Source organism: Paroedura picta, chromosome 15 (genome assembly GCF_049243985.1).
Source record: "Paroedura picta isolate Pp20150507F chromosome 15, Ppicta_v3.0, whole genome shotgun sequence".
Lineage (NCBI taxonomy): Eukaryota > Metazoa > Chordata > Lepidosauria > Squamata > Gekkonidae > Paroedura > Paroedura picta.
In genome coordinates this window covers 18,185,471-18,202,539 of record NC_135383.1, presented here as the reverse complement: position 1 = coordinate 18,202,539, position 17,069 = coordinate 18,185,471, and the positions used below count along the sequence as shown (strand labels likewise).

The 17,069-nt window shown below is 51.1% G+C and overlaps 1 protein-coding gene across 4 annotated transcripts in view; it reads right to left on the bottom strand.

The window, feature by feature from the left end:
- The window catches only part of SPECC1 (sperm antigen with calponin homology and coiled-coil domains 1), a 125,930-nt gene that overhangs the window by 81,338 nt on the left and 27,523 nt on the right, over window positions 1-17,069 (bottom strand). For 3 of the 4 annotated variants that reach the window (XM_077311825.1, XM_077311827.1, XM_077311824.1), the window contains exon 3: window positions 13,261-13,396. In XM_077311825.1, the coding sequence (XP_077167940.1) occupies window positions 13,261-13,396 (136 nt within the window). Of the gene's footprint in view, window positions 1-4,602; window positions 4,839-13,260; window positions 13,397-17,069 lie in introns of those variants that run through there. The other variant, XM_077311826.1, reaches the window with a different exon arrangement.

Here is a 17,069-nt window from a genome sequence, read left to right as displayed (position 1 = left end):
GAATCAAACCCAGCTCTTCAGATTAGAGTCTGCCGCTCTTAACTGCATTACCACACTGTGAGGTAGGAGGGGTTGAGAGAGCCCTGAGCGAACTCCTCAGTGAGAAGAGCTGTGACTAGTTCTGGTTCATCCAGCTGGCTGTACACGAAGAAGGTCTTGGGGAATCAACCCTGGCTCTCCAGATCAGAGTCTGCTGCTCTTTAATCACTATGCCACGCTGTATCTCCCCTGTGAGCCACGATGAGCCAGGGGGCTTCTATGCTTAAGAAAAAAGACAACCAAAGAGGTTGAAAAAAATTACACACATCCTTTCCCCTCTCGTATGATTTTAGGACACTGAGATCATGACAAGTAATAGATTTAGGGCAGCCCAAAGAAAGTCCTCTCCCTCTCCCCATAGCCAGGATGGTTCCATGGAAAACCCTGCCCATGACTAGCCTCCATGCTGCTGGATCCACAGCATAGGACAGAATGCTGGTTGTGATGGGCCTGCCGCTTCCCGTCAGGGTTTCCTGGGAAGGAAAGATGCCCTCATTTCTCTGAGACAAGCAAAACCAGCGCGAGGTATTTGGGCAGGGGACGGGGCGTAGGGCAGCTGCTGGTATGTGTGCTTCACGTTGCCTCGGGGGCAATTTCTCTTTGCAGCTGCTTTGGCACTCTCTGACATGACAAATCCCCCTGAGGGACTGGTGCACCTCGCCCCAGGTTTGCCCTTGCAACCCATCCCAGTTTGGAAGCAGGTGTGCGGGGAAGGAGGGCAGGCGAGCAGACTACGAGATTGACGCACGGTGCTGCCAAGCATACCGACAGAGAGGGACAGACAATGCTGGGACGAGCAACCCTAGTTCTCTGTCTGCAGAAAACAGAAGTGTCTCCAGCCCGCACAGGGGCCCCAAGAGCAGGACCTGCTAGGAAGGACGGGCACCCACTTGTGACTGCCACCAAAGCCCTTCAGCAACACAGAAGAAGAGTTGTTTTTTAATACCCTGCTTTTCTCTACCCTGAGATGAGATGTTGCAAAGCAGCTTACAAACACCTTTCTCTTCCTCTCCTTCCAACAGGCCCCTTGTGAGGCAGGTGGGGCTGAGAGAACTCTGAGAGAACTGTGATTGGCCCCAGGCAATCCAACACCTTGGGGAGAAGTGGGGAATCAAACACAGTTCTCCAGATTTAGAGTCCGCTGCTCATATCCAGGACACTAGGCTGGCCCGCTCCACATCAGACACCTTGTGAGGTAGGCAGGGCTGGGAGAGTGCTGAGAGAATTGCTCTGTGAAAGCAGCTCTAACAGAACTGTGACTAACCCAAGGCCACCCAGCTGGCTGCACATAAAGAAGGGGGGGGGGGGAATCAAACCCAGCTCTCCAGATCAGCATCCACTGCTCTTCACTAGTTGTGCATCTGACCAGCCTGCGATGATAGCTGAGCGGAACCTCTACACCAGGAGCTGCCGACCTTTTCTTTAAGGAGAGCTGCTTCTCAACACCCTGACCTGGGTGGCTCAGGATAGGTTGATCTCGTTAGATTCTGGAAAGCACAGATCCGGCCGTGCTTAATACTTGGTTGGGGGACCACCAAGGGTTGCAACGCACAAGCAGGCCACGGCAGACGAGGTGCCATTCCTCTCTTGTTTAGGTTGATTTATGGATTATATTGTTTTTGGTTCACCTTTCTGACTTGGGACTCAAGGAGGATTACAAAGAGCGGGTCAGTACAGCCAATGAACCCTTCAGGTAGGAATTCAGATTGCAGAACCAACCAGAAGTCGAAAGACAGGACAGAAGCAAAACAGAAATGCCAGCAGGGCACATTGAATGAAGCAAAATTACACAGTAGTATCCTAGTTTCAGCAAGCTAAGCATGGTAGTACAGGCCACAGTCTGCAATCTTTTATCCAAGCCCCTTTGTGGAACATTTAGGACAGTGTGACTCTTGACCTAACCCCCTCCCCCTTGTTCTAAGTACTGAGGCTATTTACCGCCAAAACGGATGATGAGGATAAACCAGATGTCTCCCAGAGGCTTAGAAAATGACCAGATGGCCCTTTGGCCTGATCCAACAAGCCCCTTCCACTGCCAGCCTAAGCCACTGGTCAGGGGTGGCCAAACGGTGGCTCTCCAGGGTTCCATGGACTACAATTCCCAGGGGCTCATGGGAGTTGTAATCCATGGACCTCTGGAGCGCCACTGTTTGGCCACGCCTTCCACAGGCAAAGCAGGACAAACGTAATATGGAAGTGAACCAATGCCCAGGATCCGGAGTCGCACCACGCAGTTGTTGAGCAGCGGGAGATCCAGAGGATGAGCTGTGAAGGTTCACTCTCATTGGAGTCCTGACCTTGTATTACAGTCCTCAAGCTGAGCCTCAGACCACCCACTCTCACAGGCACACATGACAACAATGCTTACTGGCCTACCTTTCAGGATGGTTGTTACAAGAATGACAAAGCTAAAATATGAGAACTACACTGGAAACACAGCATATAAATGTTAAACGGTACTATGATTTGGAAAATGAGTGTGTTGGAAGAAGATCAGGCTTGAAGGCACATTTCTCAAAAAAAGGGGGAGGCAGGGAGGGTAGACATGCATCTTAAAACCCCAGCTTCCATAACAAGATGATCAGGTTAATGTGATGGGGAGTCAGAGAAACCAAAGCCCACCTGTTTGTCACCCACAACCTCTGCCATCAGTAGATTTTTTGGGTGGTAAGGATGATGGGCCCTAAACTGGATAGCCTGGACTAGCTGAATTCTGTCCTAGCCTATCCTATATAATAAAATGTGCAGGGGAGGGGGGAAGAATGATGAGAACAAGCAAGCTCTCTCTCACCCTTTTTAAAGCAAGCAAAGCAAGAACTGGAAAAGACAAACATGGGATGTTTTGAAGGGAGGGCCAGCTCCAAAGGGCCAGCTCTAGAGAACAGGTGGGTGGGATGCCTGCTGGGCCCCCAGAGTTAGCCCACAGCCCATGACCACCCTCCAAAATACCTCCGAAGATCAGAGGAAGTGTGTGAAAAGCTTTCCACTGACACAGCATCCAGGGAAAAGCAGCAAGCACTGGGTACGTTGCCCCAGAAGCCCAAAACTCTAGGAGCTGACCAGGGCCGGTTTTCTGGCCAAGGGTCCGGAGCGGCTTCTTGGCTCAGCTCAACAAGGAGACTGGTGCATCATGGCATATTGGAGTGCCCGGGAAGCTAATTACCACCCTCACAGGCTTGTGGTCAGGAATGAATCAAGCCCTTCCAGAGATGCAGCTCCTGGGTTTTGGCCACTGTGTGACACTGAGTGTTGGACTGGATGGGCCTCTGGTCTGATCCAACATGGCTTCTTAGTTATTCTTGGACAAGGGTGGTGGCAGCACTGGCCCAGAAGGCAATGCGACCACCTCACCTGGGGCAGCACCTTGCACCATAGCGGGAAGGGAAATAGAGCCTCTTTTCTCTAGGGAGCCAAGGTCTCAGGGCTGGGGCGGCACAGAGATCACAAGGAGCCATCCAAGAGGGCTTTAGGAGCATCCGATTCATTCAAGCTTGTAACGCCTTCAGTCAGCCCTTGTCCGCAAACAAGAGGGCGCTCCTGACAACCCCCCCCCTATATTTCCCTAAATGATGCTGCTAGCCACCCCTTCTCCTTCCGCTAACCCCAGTCCAAGCCCTTGGCCCGGAACTGGACGGCTCGATCTCATCAGATCTCAGAACCCAAGCAGGGTCGGCCCTGGGTATCATAGGGGAGGCACCAAGGAGTATCCGGGTCCCACGGCAGAGGCAGGCAGTGGCAAACCACCTCCGTTCAACTCTTGCCTTGAAACACCCCGCAGGATCGCTATAAACTAACAGCATTTTTTTAAAAAGACACTTTGATACAGGGTCCAATTCCCGGCAATTGGGGATGCCATCCTCCAGGTGGGACCAGACGATCCCCAGAATCCCAGGTCATCCCCTGACTACAGACATGTGATCCTCTGGGGAAAATGGGTGCTTTGGAGGGGCCTCCCCAAGCTCCATCCCAGGCATTTCCCAACCTGGCCTTGGCACCCCCCCCCCCCCCCGGGACCAGGGAGGCCTCTTTGTGTCCAGGCCGGCCGGAGCGCCGCGCGCACGTGCTCCCGCCAGAGAAGCCCCCTCCCCTCTCCCGCTCGGCATGCAAAGGCGGCTTCCCGCAGGACAATGGGGAGGGGTGGGTGGGGGACCCCCGCTCAGACATCCGCACAAAGGCGGAGCGCTTCCTGCCACCCGCCCCCCCCCCCCAGCGCCCCAGTTGGGGTTAGCACCGGAGCGGCCGGGGAAGGAGCGCGGCCGGGGGAGTGGCGCCCAGCTCCGGCCGGGCCGAGTTGGCTCTGCTTCGCCACCTGCCCGAGGCGCCCCCGACCACCTCTGCTCCGCTGCCGGCCAGGCCAGCCGAGGCGAGCGCCCGCGGAGGCCGGAGTCTCCGGCGTCGGCGACCCGCCATGGCCCTTCCGCAGACCTCCGCCCAGCGCCTGGCCGCCGGCTTCTGCGGGCCTCGGCCGAGCGAGGGGGGGGGGGGGCCGGCCGCAGAAGGCGGCGAGACACCTGCCCGGCGAGGCAGAGGCGGACGCAGCCGCCCTCCAGCCCGCCCACCTACCTGGCTCCGGCTCCTCGGGCCGCCCGGGCTGGTTGCCCATCGTCGCTGGCTCCGCTCGCCGGCCCCTCTAGGGCTGCCGCAGCAGCAGCAGCAGCCGCCGCCGCTTCCTCATCCCCTCCTGCCCGCCGCGAGAAGCAGCACCCGACGAGGCTGCCGGCTCCGCCGCCGCCGCCGCCGCACAGAGCCACGCTCGGCGCTCCTCCCTCGTGCCCATCAGGCTGCCTGGCTGGCTGGCCCGCCCGGGCGCCGCCGACGGGAGAGCGGACTCGAGGGCCAGGCGCGCCGCCCCGAGGCGCCAGCCGGAACTGCAGGCCGAGTCCGGAGGAGGGAACCGACCCGGGGCGGGTGCGGGGGAGGCCCCGGCAGCCTGAGCCGGAGCCGCCTTTGCACCGGGGCCAAGGCCAAGGGCTCTCCACGGCTGCGAGCGCAACCCTCCGGCTAAAGATGAGCTGCAAAGTTGGCTGGGGGGGGGGGGATGTCACGGCTGGACCCAGGAGCCTCCCTGCGCTGCGGTTGGGAGCAGCCTTAAACGGGCCAGGCAAGTTGGGTGCCAACCCTGGGTACAAGGATTCCTGGTCTCCCTTGGGTGCTCCGGGGGGGGGGGGGCTGCTCCGATGCGGGAAACATCTCCTCCCCTCCTGAGTCGTTCAAGTGGCAGACTGGGACACCGAGGCGTGGATGTCTCCCAAAGTTTCGGTTCACCCAAATAAGAAAGGGGCAGCACCCAGTTGAGGGGTTACTGTGCTGCTATCAAATCTTGCTCATTTGTACAGAAAGGGCAGCTTGGATTTTCAAGAAAACCCTGGGGGCAAACCGGAGCAGGTCTACTCAGAAGCCAGGGTCATTCTATGCAGTGGGACTTACAACCAGGAGAAAATTCTTAGGATCGAGACACTTGACAGGAACAGGCTTCTGGGAGTTCAAAATTAAATAAGGAGAGTGAAAATTAGTTGCTTCTGTGGACACTTGCAGCTGCTTCCAAGTGAGGAGTCAAGAGAACTTTCACAAAACGAAATCCTCTCCTGCCTCCTGCCCTTGACACCACAAGATACAAATAAAAGTGCAGGTCGGCTGGTGGGGTGGTAACTTTCCTGAGGACTAGTAACCCTTTCGATGGTGCTGTGCTATACCAGCTCCTAAGCTGGTAAGGACTAGCTCTTCTTTCTTCCCTTTCCCAGGGAAAAAAACACCATCCAGAGCCCCCAAGTGGTTTCAGGCATTTAGTAAATTAGTTTACAGAATGGTATTAGATAGATTCATGGAAGATAAGTCCATCATTGTCTAGTCACCATGGTGGCTGAGGGAAACCTCCACATCCAGAAGCACTCAATCTCTGAATCCCAGAGCCAGGAGGTAACGTAATTGGAAAACCTCAGCCTCTGCCCACTTGTTGGAACTGGTTGGCCACTGTGTGAGAATGGATGCTGGACTAGGTGGACCATTGGTCTGATCCAGCAGGGCTCTTCTGATGTTCTTAATGAACATTTTCACATAGATGAGATGGAGGAAGGCTCCTCTTCCACCTCATTAGGGTATTTATGGGGGATACATGGTGGTCTTGAGCCCACAGCAATCTTGGCTGGTGGCAGGGATGGGGTCCCCAGAGGGTGGCCCACCCAGAGAGGTCTCCATCCACTTTGGCACCTTTCCAGCTCTGCCCTCTTTCCCTCTGCTGGTTAGCTGGGCCCATTTAGCTGTCAGCATCTCACGCCTGCCAAAGCAGGGGGACTGCAAAGGGCTTGGCATTTCAGCTTGCCACCCACATGTCTCATCCAAAGTCCAACTCTTGGCACAGATGGTGGCGTGCGTGCACATTGTGTCTTCAACCAGACAGACAAAGAGATTTCTGAGACTGAAGCGCCAGCAGACAGAATATTTAAAACGGCCACTGAAACCAAACAGGGCATGCTAGTTGCATGTATGCACGCGGCAGCATCAGAGCGGAAAACACCCTGTTCTTTGAAGCAGGGGTAGTCAACCTGTGGTCCTCCAGATGTTCATGGACTACAATTCCCATGAGCCCCTGCCAGCGTTTGCTGGCAGGGGCTCATGAGAGTTGTAGTCCATGAACATCTGGAGGACCACAGGTTAACTACCCCTGCTTTGGAGGATTCATGGTGGGACTTCCCAGTGAATGAGCCAAGTGGCTTCGAAAGGCTCCCTGGGGGGCAGTCAAGCAGCTATTCCATCAACCTTGAATGGCTATTGATTAGGAGGAATCCTGAGTTAGTGCCCCGGAGGGAAAAGAGAGCTCCTGCATTTTATCCAACGGCATTGCCAACCTCTTCTTATTACATTATTACATAAAAAACGACTTCCCCCCTCCTGCTCTTAATTGGCTTAGCTGATGTGATGTCAGAAGAGTGCTGACCTCACGTGATCACAGAACTTGGGGGCCAAGAAGTCAACAAGCAAATGTCTTACAAGAGGGCAGAACTCAAGTACAGCTTGAAATGCATTCCGGAGCCTAGAAGCCAGCTGGGAGGGATGGACTGAAAACCACACTGCACCAGTTGAGCTGGGATCTTGTTCTCCGATCTCCCAACCAGAGGAGAAAGTTCTCCTATAGAATAGACTCACCTAGAGGTAACAGAAGCCAGGAGTTTCGGCCTATTTAAAAGATTATATAAACCTGCAGAGGCATTTTACAGGGAGACCCAAGTTTAAATCCCTGTCTGTCTAAAAAGCCCAGAGAAGGATCTTGTGGCTAAATCTATTATATTCTATTGATTTATTAGATTCTTATACCGCCCTCCCATACGACTCTAAAACTGCTGTGGGGATAAAATGGAACAGGGCTGAACTGTGGATGCCCCCAAGCCCTTGGAGGAAGGAAGACAGATTAGCTAACCAACCAACTAGGCCACTGCCCAGAGACTGAATTTGGGAGTATGATCTTAAAACATTTTTATCCCATCCAATTGGAGCCCTCAAGGTGGCAAACAGTTAAGAAGGCATTAAAAAGCAACTTATATATAGGTGCTTGCTTCAGCAGTTCATATACTAAATTGGAATGATACAGATAAGAGATATAGACTAGACAGGGGCTCGTGGGAATTTTAGTCCATGGACATCTGGAGGACCATAGGTTGACTACCCCTGAGTAAGGGAATGCCAAATTAAACAAGAAGTCTTTACCCACAGAATGTTGGGGGGGGGGGGTTATCATAAAATCATAGAATCATAGAGTTGGAAGGGGCCATACAGGCCATCTAGTCCAACCCCCTGCTCAACGCAGGATCAGCCCAAAGCATCCTAAAGCACCCAAGAAAAGTGTGTATCCAACCTTTGCTTGAAGACTGCCAGTGAGGGGGAGCTCACCACCTCCTTAGGCTGCCTATTCCACTGCTGAACTACTCTGACTGTGAAAATTTTTTCCTGATATCTAGCCTATATCGTTGTACTTGAAGTTTAAACCCATTACTGCGTGTCCTTTCCTCTGCAGCCAACAGAAACAGCATCCTGCCGTCCTCCAAGTGACAACCTTTCAAATACTTAAAGAGGGCTATCATGTCCCCTCTCTCTGTTATGTATCTCTGTAGGGAGGGAATTCTGCAATTTTAGTGCCACTACCAAGAAGGCCCTTTCTTGGGTGGCCACATGTCCTGCCTCAGATGACAGACCCCATGAAGTGAGGCACAGTGGTAGTCGATCTTTCAGGCATGCTGGCCACAAGCTGTACAAGCAGGGATGCGGATCTCCAGATGGTAAGTAAACAAATGAATCCGTACAGGCTCAATAAACTGTTTAATGAGGGAACCTCCTAACAGGAGAGTGCCAGAACCATTTCCAACAAACAAGTTCTGGGGAATTACCCTTGTTGCAATGTGCTTCATCATCAGTGTATAATATAACAGTCAATGGATGAAATGAGATACAATGGCAAACACTCTGTGTTCTCTCTGTCTCCAGGAACATGATTGTTATATTATATACTGATGAAGCATATAGAAACAAGGGTAATTCGCCGGAACTTGTTTGTTGGAAATTGGCACTCTTCACTTATTGGTGGGACCTGGGGGGTCCCTGGAATTATATCTCTCTAGATTAAAGAAATAAGCTCCCCTGGGGGGGATGACTGCTTTGGAGGGTGGACTCCGTAGCATTATACTCCACTGAGGTCCCTCCACATACCAAATTCCACCCACTCCTGGCTCCGCCCCTAAAGTCTCCAAGCATTTCCTAACCATAAGGCTTTAAAGGTGAATACCTGCACCTTGAATTGGGCCTGGAAATGAATTGGGAGCAACCAAGGCATCCAGGCACACCTTTCTGGAAATTCTGCTTCCAGATCACTGTGAGCCACCCTCCCCCAACAAAGGGAAGAGGCTTCTCCTGTGCCAGTTTAGCACTGCTGGAAAAATCTTCCCTGGATGACCCCCTTGGGTTTCCAACAGGCCGACCTTATCCCTGCCCTGACCTGCTCCGGAAGAAGGAGGGCCAGTCTGATGGAGCCAAAAGGTATGGTGACCCATGAAAGGCCCTGTGCTCTCCTTTGATGTGTGACTCTCAGAAAGAGACCCTGTCAAATGTTGACATCTGCAGGGCCTGGAGAGGGGGGGAGGCTTGGGGGGGGGGTCAGACAAGGCTTGGCTTTCAAAGGGGATCACTGCCTTTGCTTTGAGGACTGTTAACAATTTATGGGAAATGTAGATTGCTGATGAAACTGGCCAGGAAGGTTTCTCTTTAAACACACACACACACACAGGTTTTGGAGTAGCTGGAACTGTCAAGAATGAACAACATAGCAGCAAATGGCAGAGACCGTTTCTCAGTCCGACTCGCTGTCTTTAAGAAAATATCTTTATGCTATAGCTGGAAGAGAAACACAAGCAGGGAGAAGCACAGAGAGGTCAAGGATCCACTGTGTGAGAGGAGACAGTAGCTGCTCACTTTGCTTCCCACTCTTTGAGCACCGTGAACCCCCCAGGAGTCTTGACTACCGGTAGTGTGGAGAGTCAAAGCTATCCCTCTCCTTATTCCCTTGCCCTGCTGGAGAAGCCAAATCAGATAGAAGAAAATAAATCAAGAGGCAAGCCCTGCTCTGAGGCTGGATACCAACAGTTGAGGATCAGGATCAGGAGCTAGTTTTAAATACCTTGTTTTTCACTACCTGAAGGAATCCCAAGGTGGCTTCTGAACACCTACCCCTTCCTCTCCCCACAACAGACAACCTGTAAGGTGGGGGGGGGGGCTCAGAGAGCTCTATGAGATCTGTTATGTGAGAACAGCTCTCAGAGAACTGTGGCAGGCCCAAAGTCACCCAGCTGGCTGCACATGGAGAAGTGGGGAATCAAACCCAGTTCTCCAGATTAGAGACTGCCAATCTTAACCACTACACCACGCTGGCTCTCAAGAGTGCAGGTCTCTTGTTCAGATCATGTCTGATGGCAGGAGCTTTAACTCTCACAAGCTCATCTTGCTGGAAAACTTTTCTAAAAGAAACCTATTCATACGTTCAACTGCAGCAAGTCACTAAGGGTTGGGTTCTAAAAAGCACATCTATGAGCCAGCTTGGTGTGGAGGTTAGGAGCGTGGACTTCTAATTTGGCAAGCTGGGTTTGATTCCGCACTCCCCTACATGCAGCCAGCTGGGTGACCTTGGGCTCCCCACGGCACTGATAAAACTGTTCTGACTGAGCAGGAACAATATCAGAGCTCTCTCAGCCCCACATCCATCATAGAGTGTGCATAAGCCGCTTTGAGAAAAGTGGCATATAAGAACCAACTCCTCCTCCTCCTACTCTTTCTTCTTCTTGATCTTCAAGCCTGCTGAAAGTCACAGATGTTCAAAAGTGCAAACCTACCTCTAAATTACTACCATTACAACCATTTCAGATTGGACGCATTTGAGGCCTCTTTGGCTGACCCTCCAGGCTGGCTAAATGTCAAAACCCCTAAGAAAACTTCAGACTTGTTCTGAAAGATAGTATGCGATTCTGTGCCGGGACCCAATCAAAGCCACCACAATGACCGGTATATTGCCCGACTCAGATGTTTGCACACAGGAAGTGGCTCTCGCCACAGGGAACTTTTTTATGTAGTTCAGGGGTGGGCCAAACTGTGGTCCTCCAGATATCCACACACTACAATTCCCATTAGGCTTTGCCAACACATGTTGGCCGTGGCTCATGGGAATTGTAGTCCACAGCCATCGTGAGAGCCAAAGTCTGGCCACCCCCGGGCTAGTCCTCTCGTTGGATCTCCGAAGCTAAACATGGTCAGAAGTCAGGAGGCGTAAACTGGGTAGGGCAGCCCTGAAGGAACTGGAAAACATTCTTAAGTGCAAGATGTGTCGCCAGTGACCAAGATCAAGTTAATTCACGCCATGGTATTCCCCATGATTGTGTACAAATGTGAAAGCTGGACGGTAAGGACAGCAGACAGGAAGAATGCAGATTCTTTTGAAATTAGGCGTCGGAGGAGAGCTTGACACATATCACGGCCTGCCAGAAAAGACAAATAAGCGAGTTCTTGCCCAAGTCAAGCCTGAACTCTCCCTAGAAGCTAAAAACAGTAAACTGAGGCTATTGTGCTTGAGTCACATTCTGAAAAAGCAGGAGTAACTGGAAAAGGCAGTAACACTAGAAAGATTTGAAGGCAGCAAGAGAAGTAGGCCCGACAGGAGATGGATGGGCTCTGTCAAGGAAGCCACGGGCCCTCAGGACCAGGTCTCTGCTAACTGCTGTCAGCAATTTATTATCTATTTGCCCATTAATGGAGACATATTTATTGTACGCCAAGTATTTTCCATGCCATTCCAGCTCAAGTGAATACAAGCAAATCCAAATTGCTGCGTTTTTCTATTTATCTCTGGAATTCGTTAACCGTTTCCATTATGCTGTATGTAAATTTACTCTTACGCTGTGCCTGTAAGTATGAACTGGTTCCTTCCGTTTCATGACGTTCTGCACACGAAAGCTCATATACCTTGAATAAAACTTGGTTGTTCTTAAAGTTGGCCCCGGACTCAAAATTGGTTCAAGACTTAGACACAGCTGTTAACGACAGGACGTATCGGAGATCGCTTGTTCATAGAGTCGCCAAAAGTCAAAAGTGACTTGACAGCATTTAGCACAAGCAGAAGCAGGGTCAGACCTGGCTAGTTCTTGGAGGGGAGACCGTCTAGGACAGGGGTAGTCAAACTGCGGCCCTCCAGATGTCCATGGACTACAATTCCCAGAAGCCCCTGCCAGCATTCGCTGGCAGGGGCTTCTGGGAATTGTGGTCCATGGACATCTGGAGGGCCGCAGTTTGACTACTCCTGGTCTAGGACGTCCAGGGTTGCCATGCAGAGGTGGGCAGTGGCAACCCCCCTCTTAATGTCTCTTGCTTTGAACCCCCCCCCCCCAAGTGGCCATGAGCGCCGTGGCTTAAGGGTACTTTACACCGCGGACCTGACAGGCAGCTCCATGCAGGTGCCCTTATAGACAGGAGTCACGCTACCTCTTAATTTTTATTTATTAAAACTCCCACAGTACAAAAACTCTAGGGATATTTGTGCTTAGGCTCTGCGGCAGCAAAACACAGGCAGGAGATCTGTGGCATTTTAAAGACTGCCAAATCTCTGGAGCACAGCTTCAGATGCATGAAGGAAAGGCTGTTGGCGCCATCTCATGGCCAACCTAGATATATACTCAAAGGAGTAAATAGAATAAATAGAGTTAAATTTGAGTCCAGGGGCACTTTTACGATCAACAAAGTTTGATTCTGGGTATAAGCTTTTGTGTATGTGCACAGTAATTCAAGTAGTCTCAGGTGAGTAGCTGTGTTGGTCTGAATTATAGTCCACAGAGAGCCACAGTCTGGCCACCCCTGGTTTATAGAGTGTATGCTATAGTCCAGGGGTAGTCAACCTGTGGTCCTCCAGATGTTCATGGACAACAATTCCCATGAGCCCCTGCCAGTGTTTGCTGGCATTTACTGGCAGGGGCTCATGGGAATTGTAGTCCATGAACATCTGGAGGACCACAGGTTGACTACCCCTAGTGTATACTGTATAGGGTCCTGCTTGTAGATTTGTTTATAGAGTGGATTTGTTTCTAGAGTATATACCGACTTGCTTGTTTTGGGATATTTGCACCATCTAGTTAAGGCTTAAGAGAACACTAAGTCTGATTGAGGTCCAGTTTCCATGGACTCCACAGGAGGACCACAAAAGCTCTGGGGCAGTCTTCTAGCCCCAACAGAACCAAAGCAGAGCCCTGGTACTCCAGTTCCCTGCCCCCCCATTCGCTATACTTCCAGGGGCAAAGGGAACCATGGTTTCCCTGCGGCAAGTAATTTTTAAACCAGTGCTTTTGTTTTGCTGTGGGAGGTAACCAGGAGAACAAAGTCGTTTCACCTCAGGCCTATTGTTGAGGCCTGAAATTCTACCAAAATTCTGGCCTCCCTGCCCAAAACATGTCAAATTTCCACCATATGAACCATCAAGCAGGCTGCTATGACCCGTCTCACCAGAGGGGCGGTGTAAATGTTTTATATTAAAGTCAATATAAATTCACATTTTAGAATGTTCACATTAACTACCATTCACTTCACGGTTATTGTATTCTGTGGTTATACTTCTGCTGCTACCCACTCTGAGCCTTCAGGGAAGAGTGGGACATACACAAAATTTCACATACCGTTACAATTTGCCTCTCGGCACTCCCCTACCTGCGACGGGCCTCAGCCGGTTCCCCGCGAGCTCTGAAATGGCTCCCGTTGTGATCGTCTTTTTCAGCCGAGAGCCTCCGGAGGCTGCCAAGACCCCTGGCTTCGTCAGCATGTCTTCGCTGCTGGCCCGCTTCAGCTACGGGAGAAAGAGAAGCTCGTCAGCAAGTTGTCAGGCCAGCAGGCACCACCCCTCGAGGACCCCACACTCCCCCCCCCTTTTGCTCTAAGGCTTAGGGATGAAATTCTGCATTGCGTGTCACCAGTCCCAGTCCATATCAAGTGTGTAGGCCTAAGGTGGGACTCAACTTTACACTGCTCTGGTTTGGCCGCACTTGGAGTACTGTGTTCAGTTTTGGGCACCCCAGTTGAAGAGGGATGCTGACAAACTGGAGCGTGTCCAGAGGAAGGCAACAAATATGGTGAGGGGCTTGGAGACCAAGATGTATAAAGAAAGGTTGGGGGAACTTGGTCTGTTTAGCCTGGAGAGGAGATGACTGAGAGGGGATCTGAAAACTATCTTCAAGTATTTAAAAGGGTTCCATATGGAGGATGGAGCAGAATTGTTCTATGAGCGGAGAGCACGGGTGTCTGGCTTGCGTACCACGCGTCCAATACACCTCCAAACACCCTGCCAGCCCTGCTGGAGGAGGTAGCGCCCTGGGCACTATTATTATTTTATTATTATTATTATTGTTCGATTTATTCCCCGCCACTCCCTTGCGGCTCGTGGCGGGTTACAACATCCTAAAACCCCATTAAAAACCATTAAAACAACAACTACAGTTTTAACATTGTTAGTTAACTAACTAGCATGGCAAGATCATCTAATCACCTTCCCCCCTCCCACTACTGGCAGGTGGAGAGGGGATCCCAGATCCCAATCCCAGATCTACTACAGTTCCCTAGCCTCTTAATTCTGGGGGACTTCAATGTCTATGCTGAGCTGCCACCCACTAGAAACGTATAACAAGAGCAAAACAGGACGGTTTCAAAGTGAATACTAGAACAGAAGAAGAAGCCTATCTGAGGCAAACAATAAACCTTATGAAATCAAAAATGAGAGCAGACTCTTTTTGTGTCTTCTTTCTTTGCTTTCTTTACTTGTTCTTTATTTGTCATACTCCTCCCAGAACGGCATCCTGGTAATGTCCGTTTTCAATGGGAAACAACTTTCCTCAGTGGGAAGTCCTCCAATTAGAAGAAGAAGAGTTGGTTCTTATATGCCGCTTTTCCCTACCCAGAGGCTCAAAGCGGCTTACAGTCGCCTTCCCTTTCCTCTCCCACAACAGACACCCTGTGGGGTGGGTGAGGCTGAGAGAGCCCTGATATTCCTTCTCGGTCAGAACAGTTTTATCAGCGCCGTGGCGAGCCCAAGGTCACCTAGCTGATTGCATGTGGGGGAGTGCAGAATCGAACCTGGCATGCCAGATTAGAAGTCCACACTCCTAACCACTACACCAAACTGGCTCTCTACACCAAATTAGTCAATTGTCTTAATGTAATGGATTGCTATCCAGCAGCTTCTTTTAAACCTTCTTAGTAATCGTATACAAATGGCCAACGGCTCCTGACGGTACACGGAGAGTACGTAAATAAATACGTTCTCCTCTAGAAATGGGCTAGACCTGGTGTCAGCCATGGCGACACTAGGGCTCTCGCAATTTGTTCCTGGACCTCATTTTCAGTGCAGGTTTGAACGTGGATCTGGTCATGGTAAATGCCATGCCATGGTCAGACCGCTATGCCCTGAAGGCTTGGCTAAGGCAGCCACCCCTTCTTCAGTTGGGTGCCAAGCGGATTTTAGCTCACCCACAGAGACTTATGGGCCTGACTGGATTCCTGAATGCTCCGTGGGGCCCACTGCCTCCCGGCACTTCTGTAAATGGTCTGATCAACGACTGGAATGAAAGAATGCTGGCTGCCATTGAAGACAGATTCAGGTGGGTAGCCGTGTGGGTATAAAACAACAGAGCAAAATTTAAGTCCAGTGGCGGCATCCTCATTAAAATACAAATATGTACAGAGCCAGTATCTTTGCTAATAAATCCAGGGCTTTCGTCTCTGCAGCAATAAATCCAGAATAGCCTGTTCCGTGGAGGCAAAAGTCTTGAATTTTTAGTACCAGAAATACTGAGCTCCGTACATGTTTGTATTCAGATGAGGATGGCGAAGGCTGCTTGAAGCAGGTGCAAACTGAGGGCTTGCTGGAGGGTCACATCTGGCAGCGGAAATATTTTCCATTTGGAGAAAAGCACCCTACTGCATTGGAGAATAATTGAATATCTCTTAAGGACTTTCACATTTACTTCATGCCGTATTGAGAAGTTTTTATGTCCCGTGGAGGGGCAATAATATTGCGCCAGACAATTCGCTTCTATTAACAATTCGCTTCTAATTGTACTATAAATAATCAACATACTTCGTATTCAGTTTGTGACAGTTTTGTCTACACCGTGAGAACCACCTAACCGTGGGATCTGTTCATTTGCCAGGACTTCATTGTCCAATGAGACTTTCCCCAGGGAAAGCTGTGCCACCACCTCTTTCACCTCTCTGGGATTTGCCATGAACTAAGAAGTTATTGTTATTAACTCTGATCTTTTCCCCAAGGAGATTTGACCGGCCGTGAATGGCAGGGACTGAGTTTACAGGTGGTGGCTTTTGCGAGTCAGCATCCAATCTGGAGTGGATCAGAGAGATTTTAATCAGCCAAGAAACCTGCAAAAGGGCTGGATGGGTGCTTATTGCTGAGCGGGTCAGAGTCTGTTCTTGCTGGCCTTGTAGAGCCTTAAACTGCTCTGTTACAGTGGCTGGAGGAGGAGAAGAACTGTTTTTAAAATACCATTTTTCACTACCTGAATGAGTCTCAAAGCAGCTTACGTTCACCTTCCCTTCCTCTCCCCACAACAGACTCCCTGTGAGGTAGGTGGGGCCGAGAGAGCTCTGACAGAACTGCTCTGTGAGAACAGTTCTAAGAGAATTGGGGACTAGCTCAAGGGCACTAGCTGGTTTGCTCAGTGCACTCATCAGCCATGGCCGAAAAATAAGGATAGGAATTTTTTTATACTCCGCTTTTCACTACCTGAAGGAATCTCAAGGTGGCATCCAAGCACCTCCTCCTCCTCTCTCCACAACAGACACCCTGTGAGGCAGGTGGGACTGAGAGAGCTCTGAGAGAACGGTGACTGGCCCAAGGTCACCCAACTGGCTGCATGTGGAGGAGTGGGGAATCAAACCCAGTTCTCCAGATTAGAGTCCGCGACTCTTTAGCCGCTTCCTCAGAGTGAGAGCCTATAGCAGGGGTGGCCAAACAATGGCTCTCCAGATGTCCCTGGACTACAATTACCATGGGAATTGCAGTCCATGGACATCCGGAGAGCCGCATCCCCCCCCCCCCCCCCCCCAATCTATAAGCACCAGCAGCTCTCATTAAGCTCTCAAAACCTTCCAGAGTGTTCTGGATGCAGTTAGGCTCCACATGTCTTTGGGGGAAGGACCATCTCCTTGGGCTTTGCCAGAAGATTCCCCCACCCCCCCCCACCCCTAACACACACACTTTGGACACGGGCTAGGCCGTTTGCATTCCTTTCCAGTTTGTTCCAGAAGCCGTAAAGGTCGGAAATTTTCTGGCACAAGGGCTGCCAGCCGCACACAGGGCCCTTCTTCACACGTCCGGCTTCCTCCCGCAGTCGCTTGGCTGCCAGAGGAGGCCATGCGCTCCCAGCAGGGCCTGCAGAACCCACATGTTGTGAGTCAGCCCCAGAGATAAAAGGAAAGGAAGTCGACCAGGAATGAAGCTGGGAGTTAAT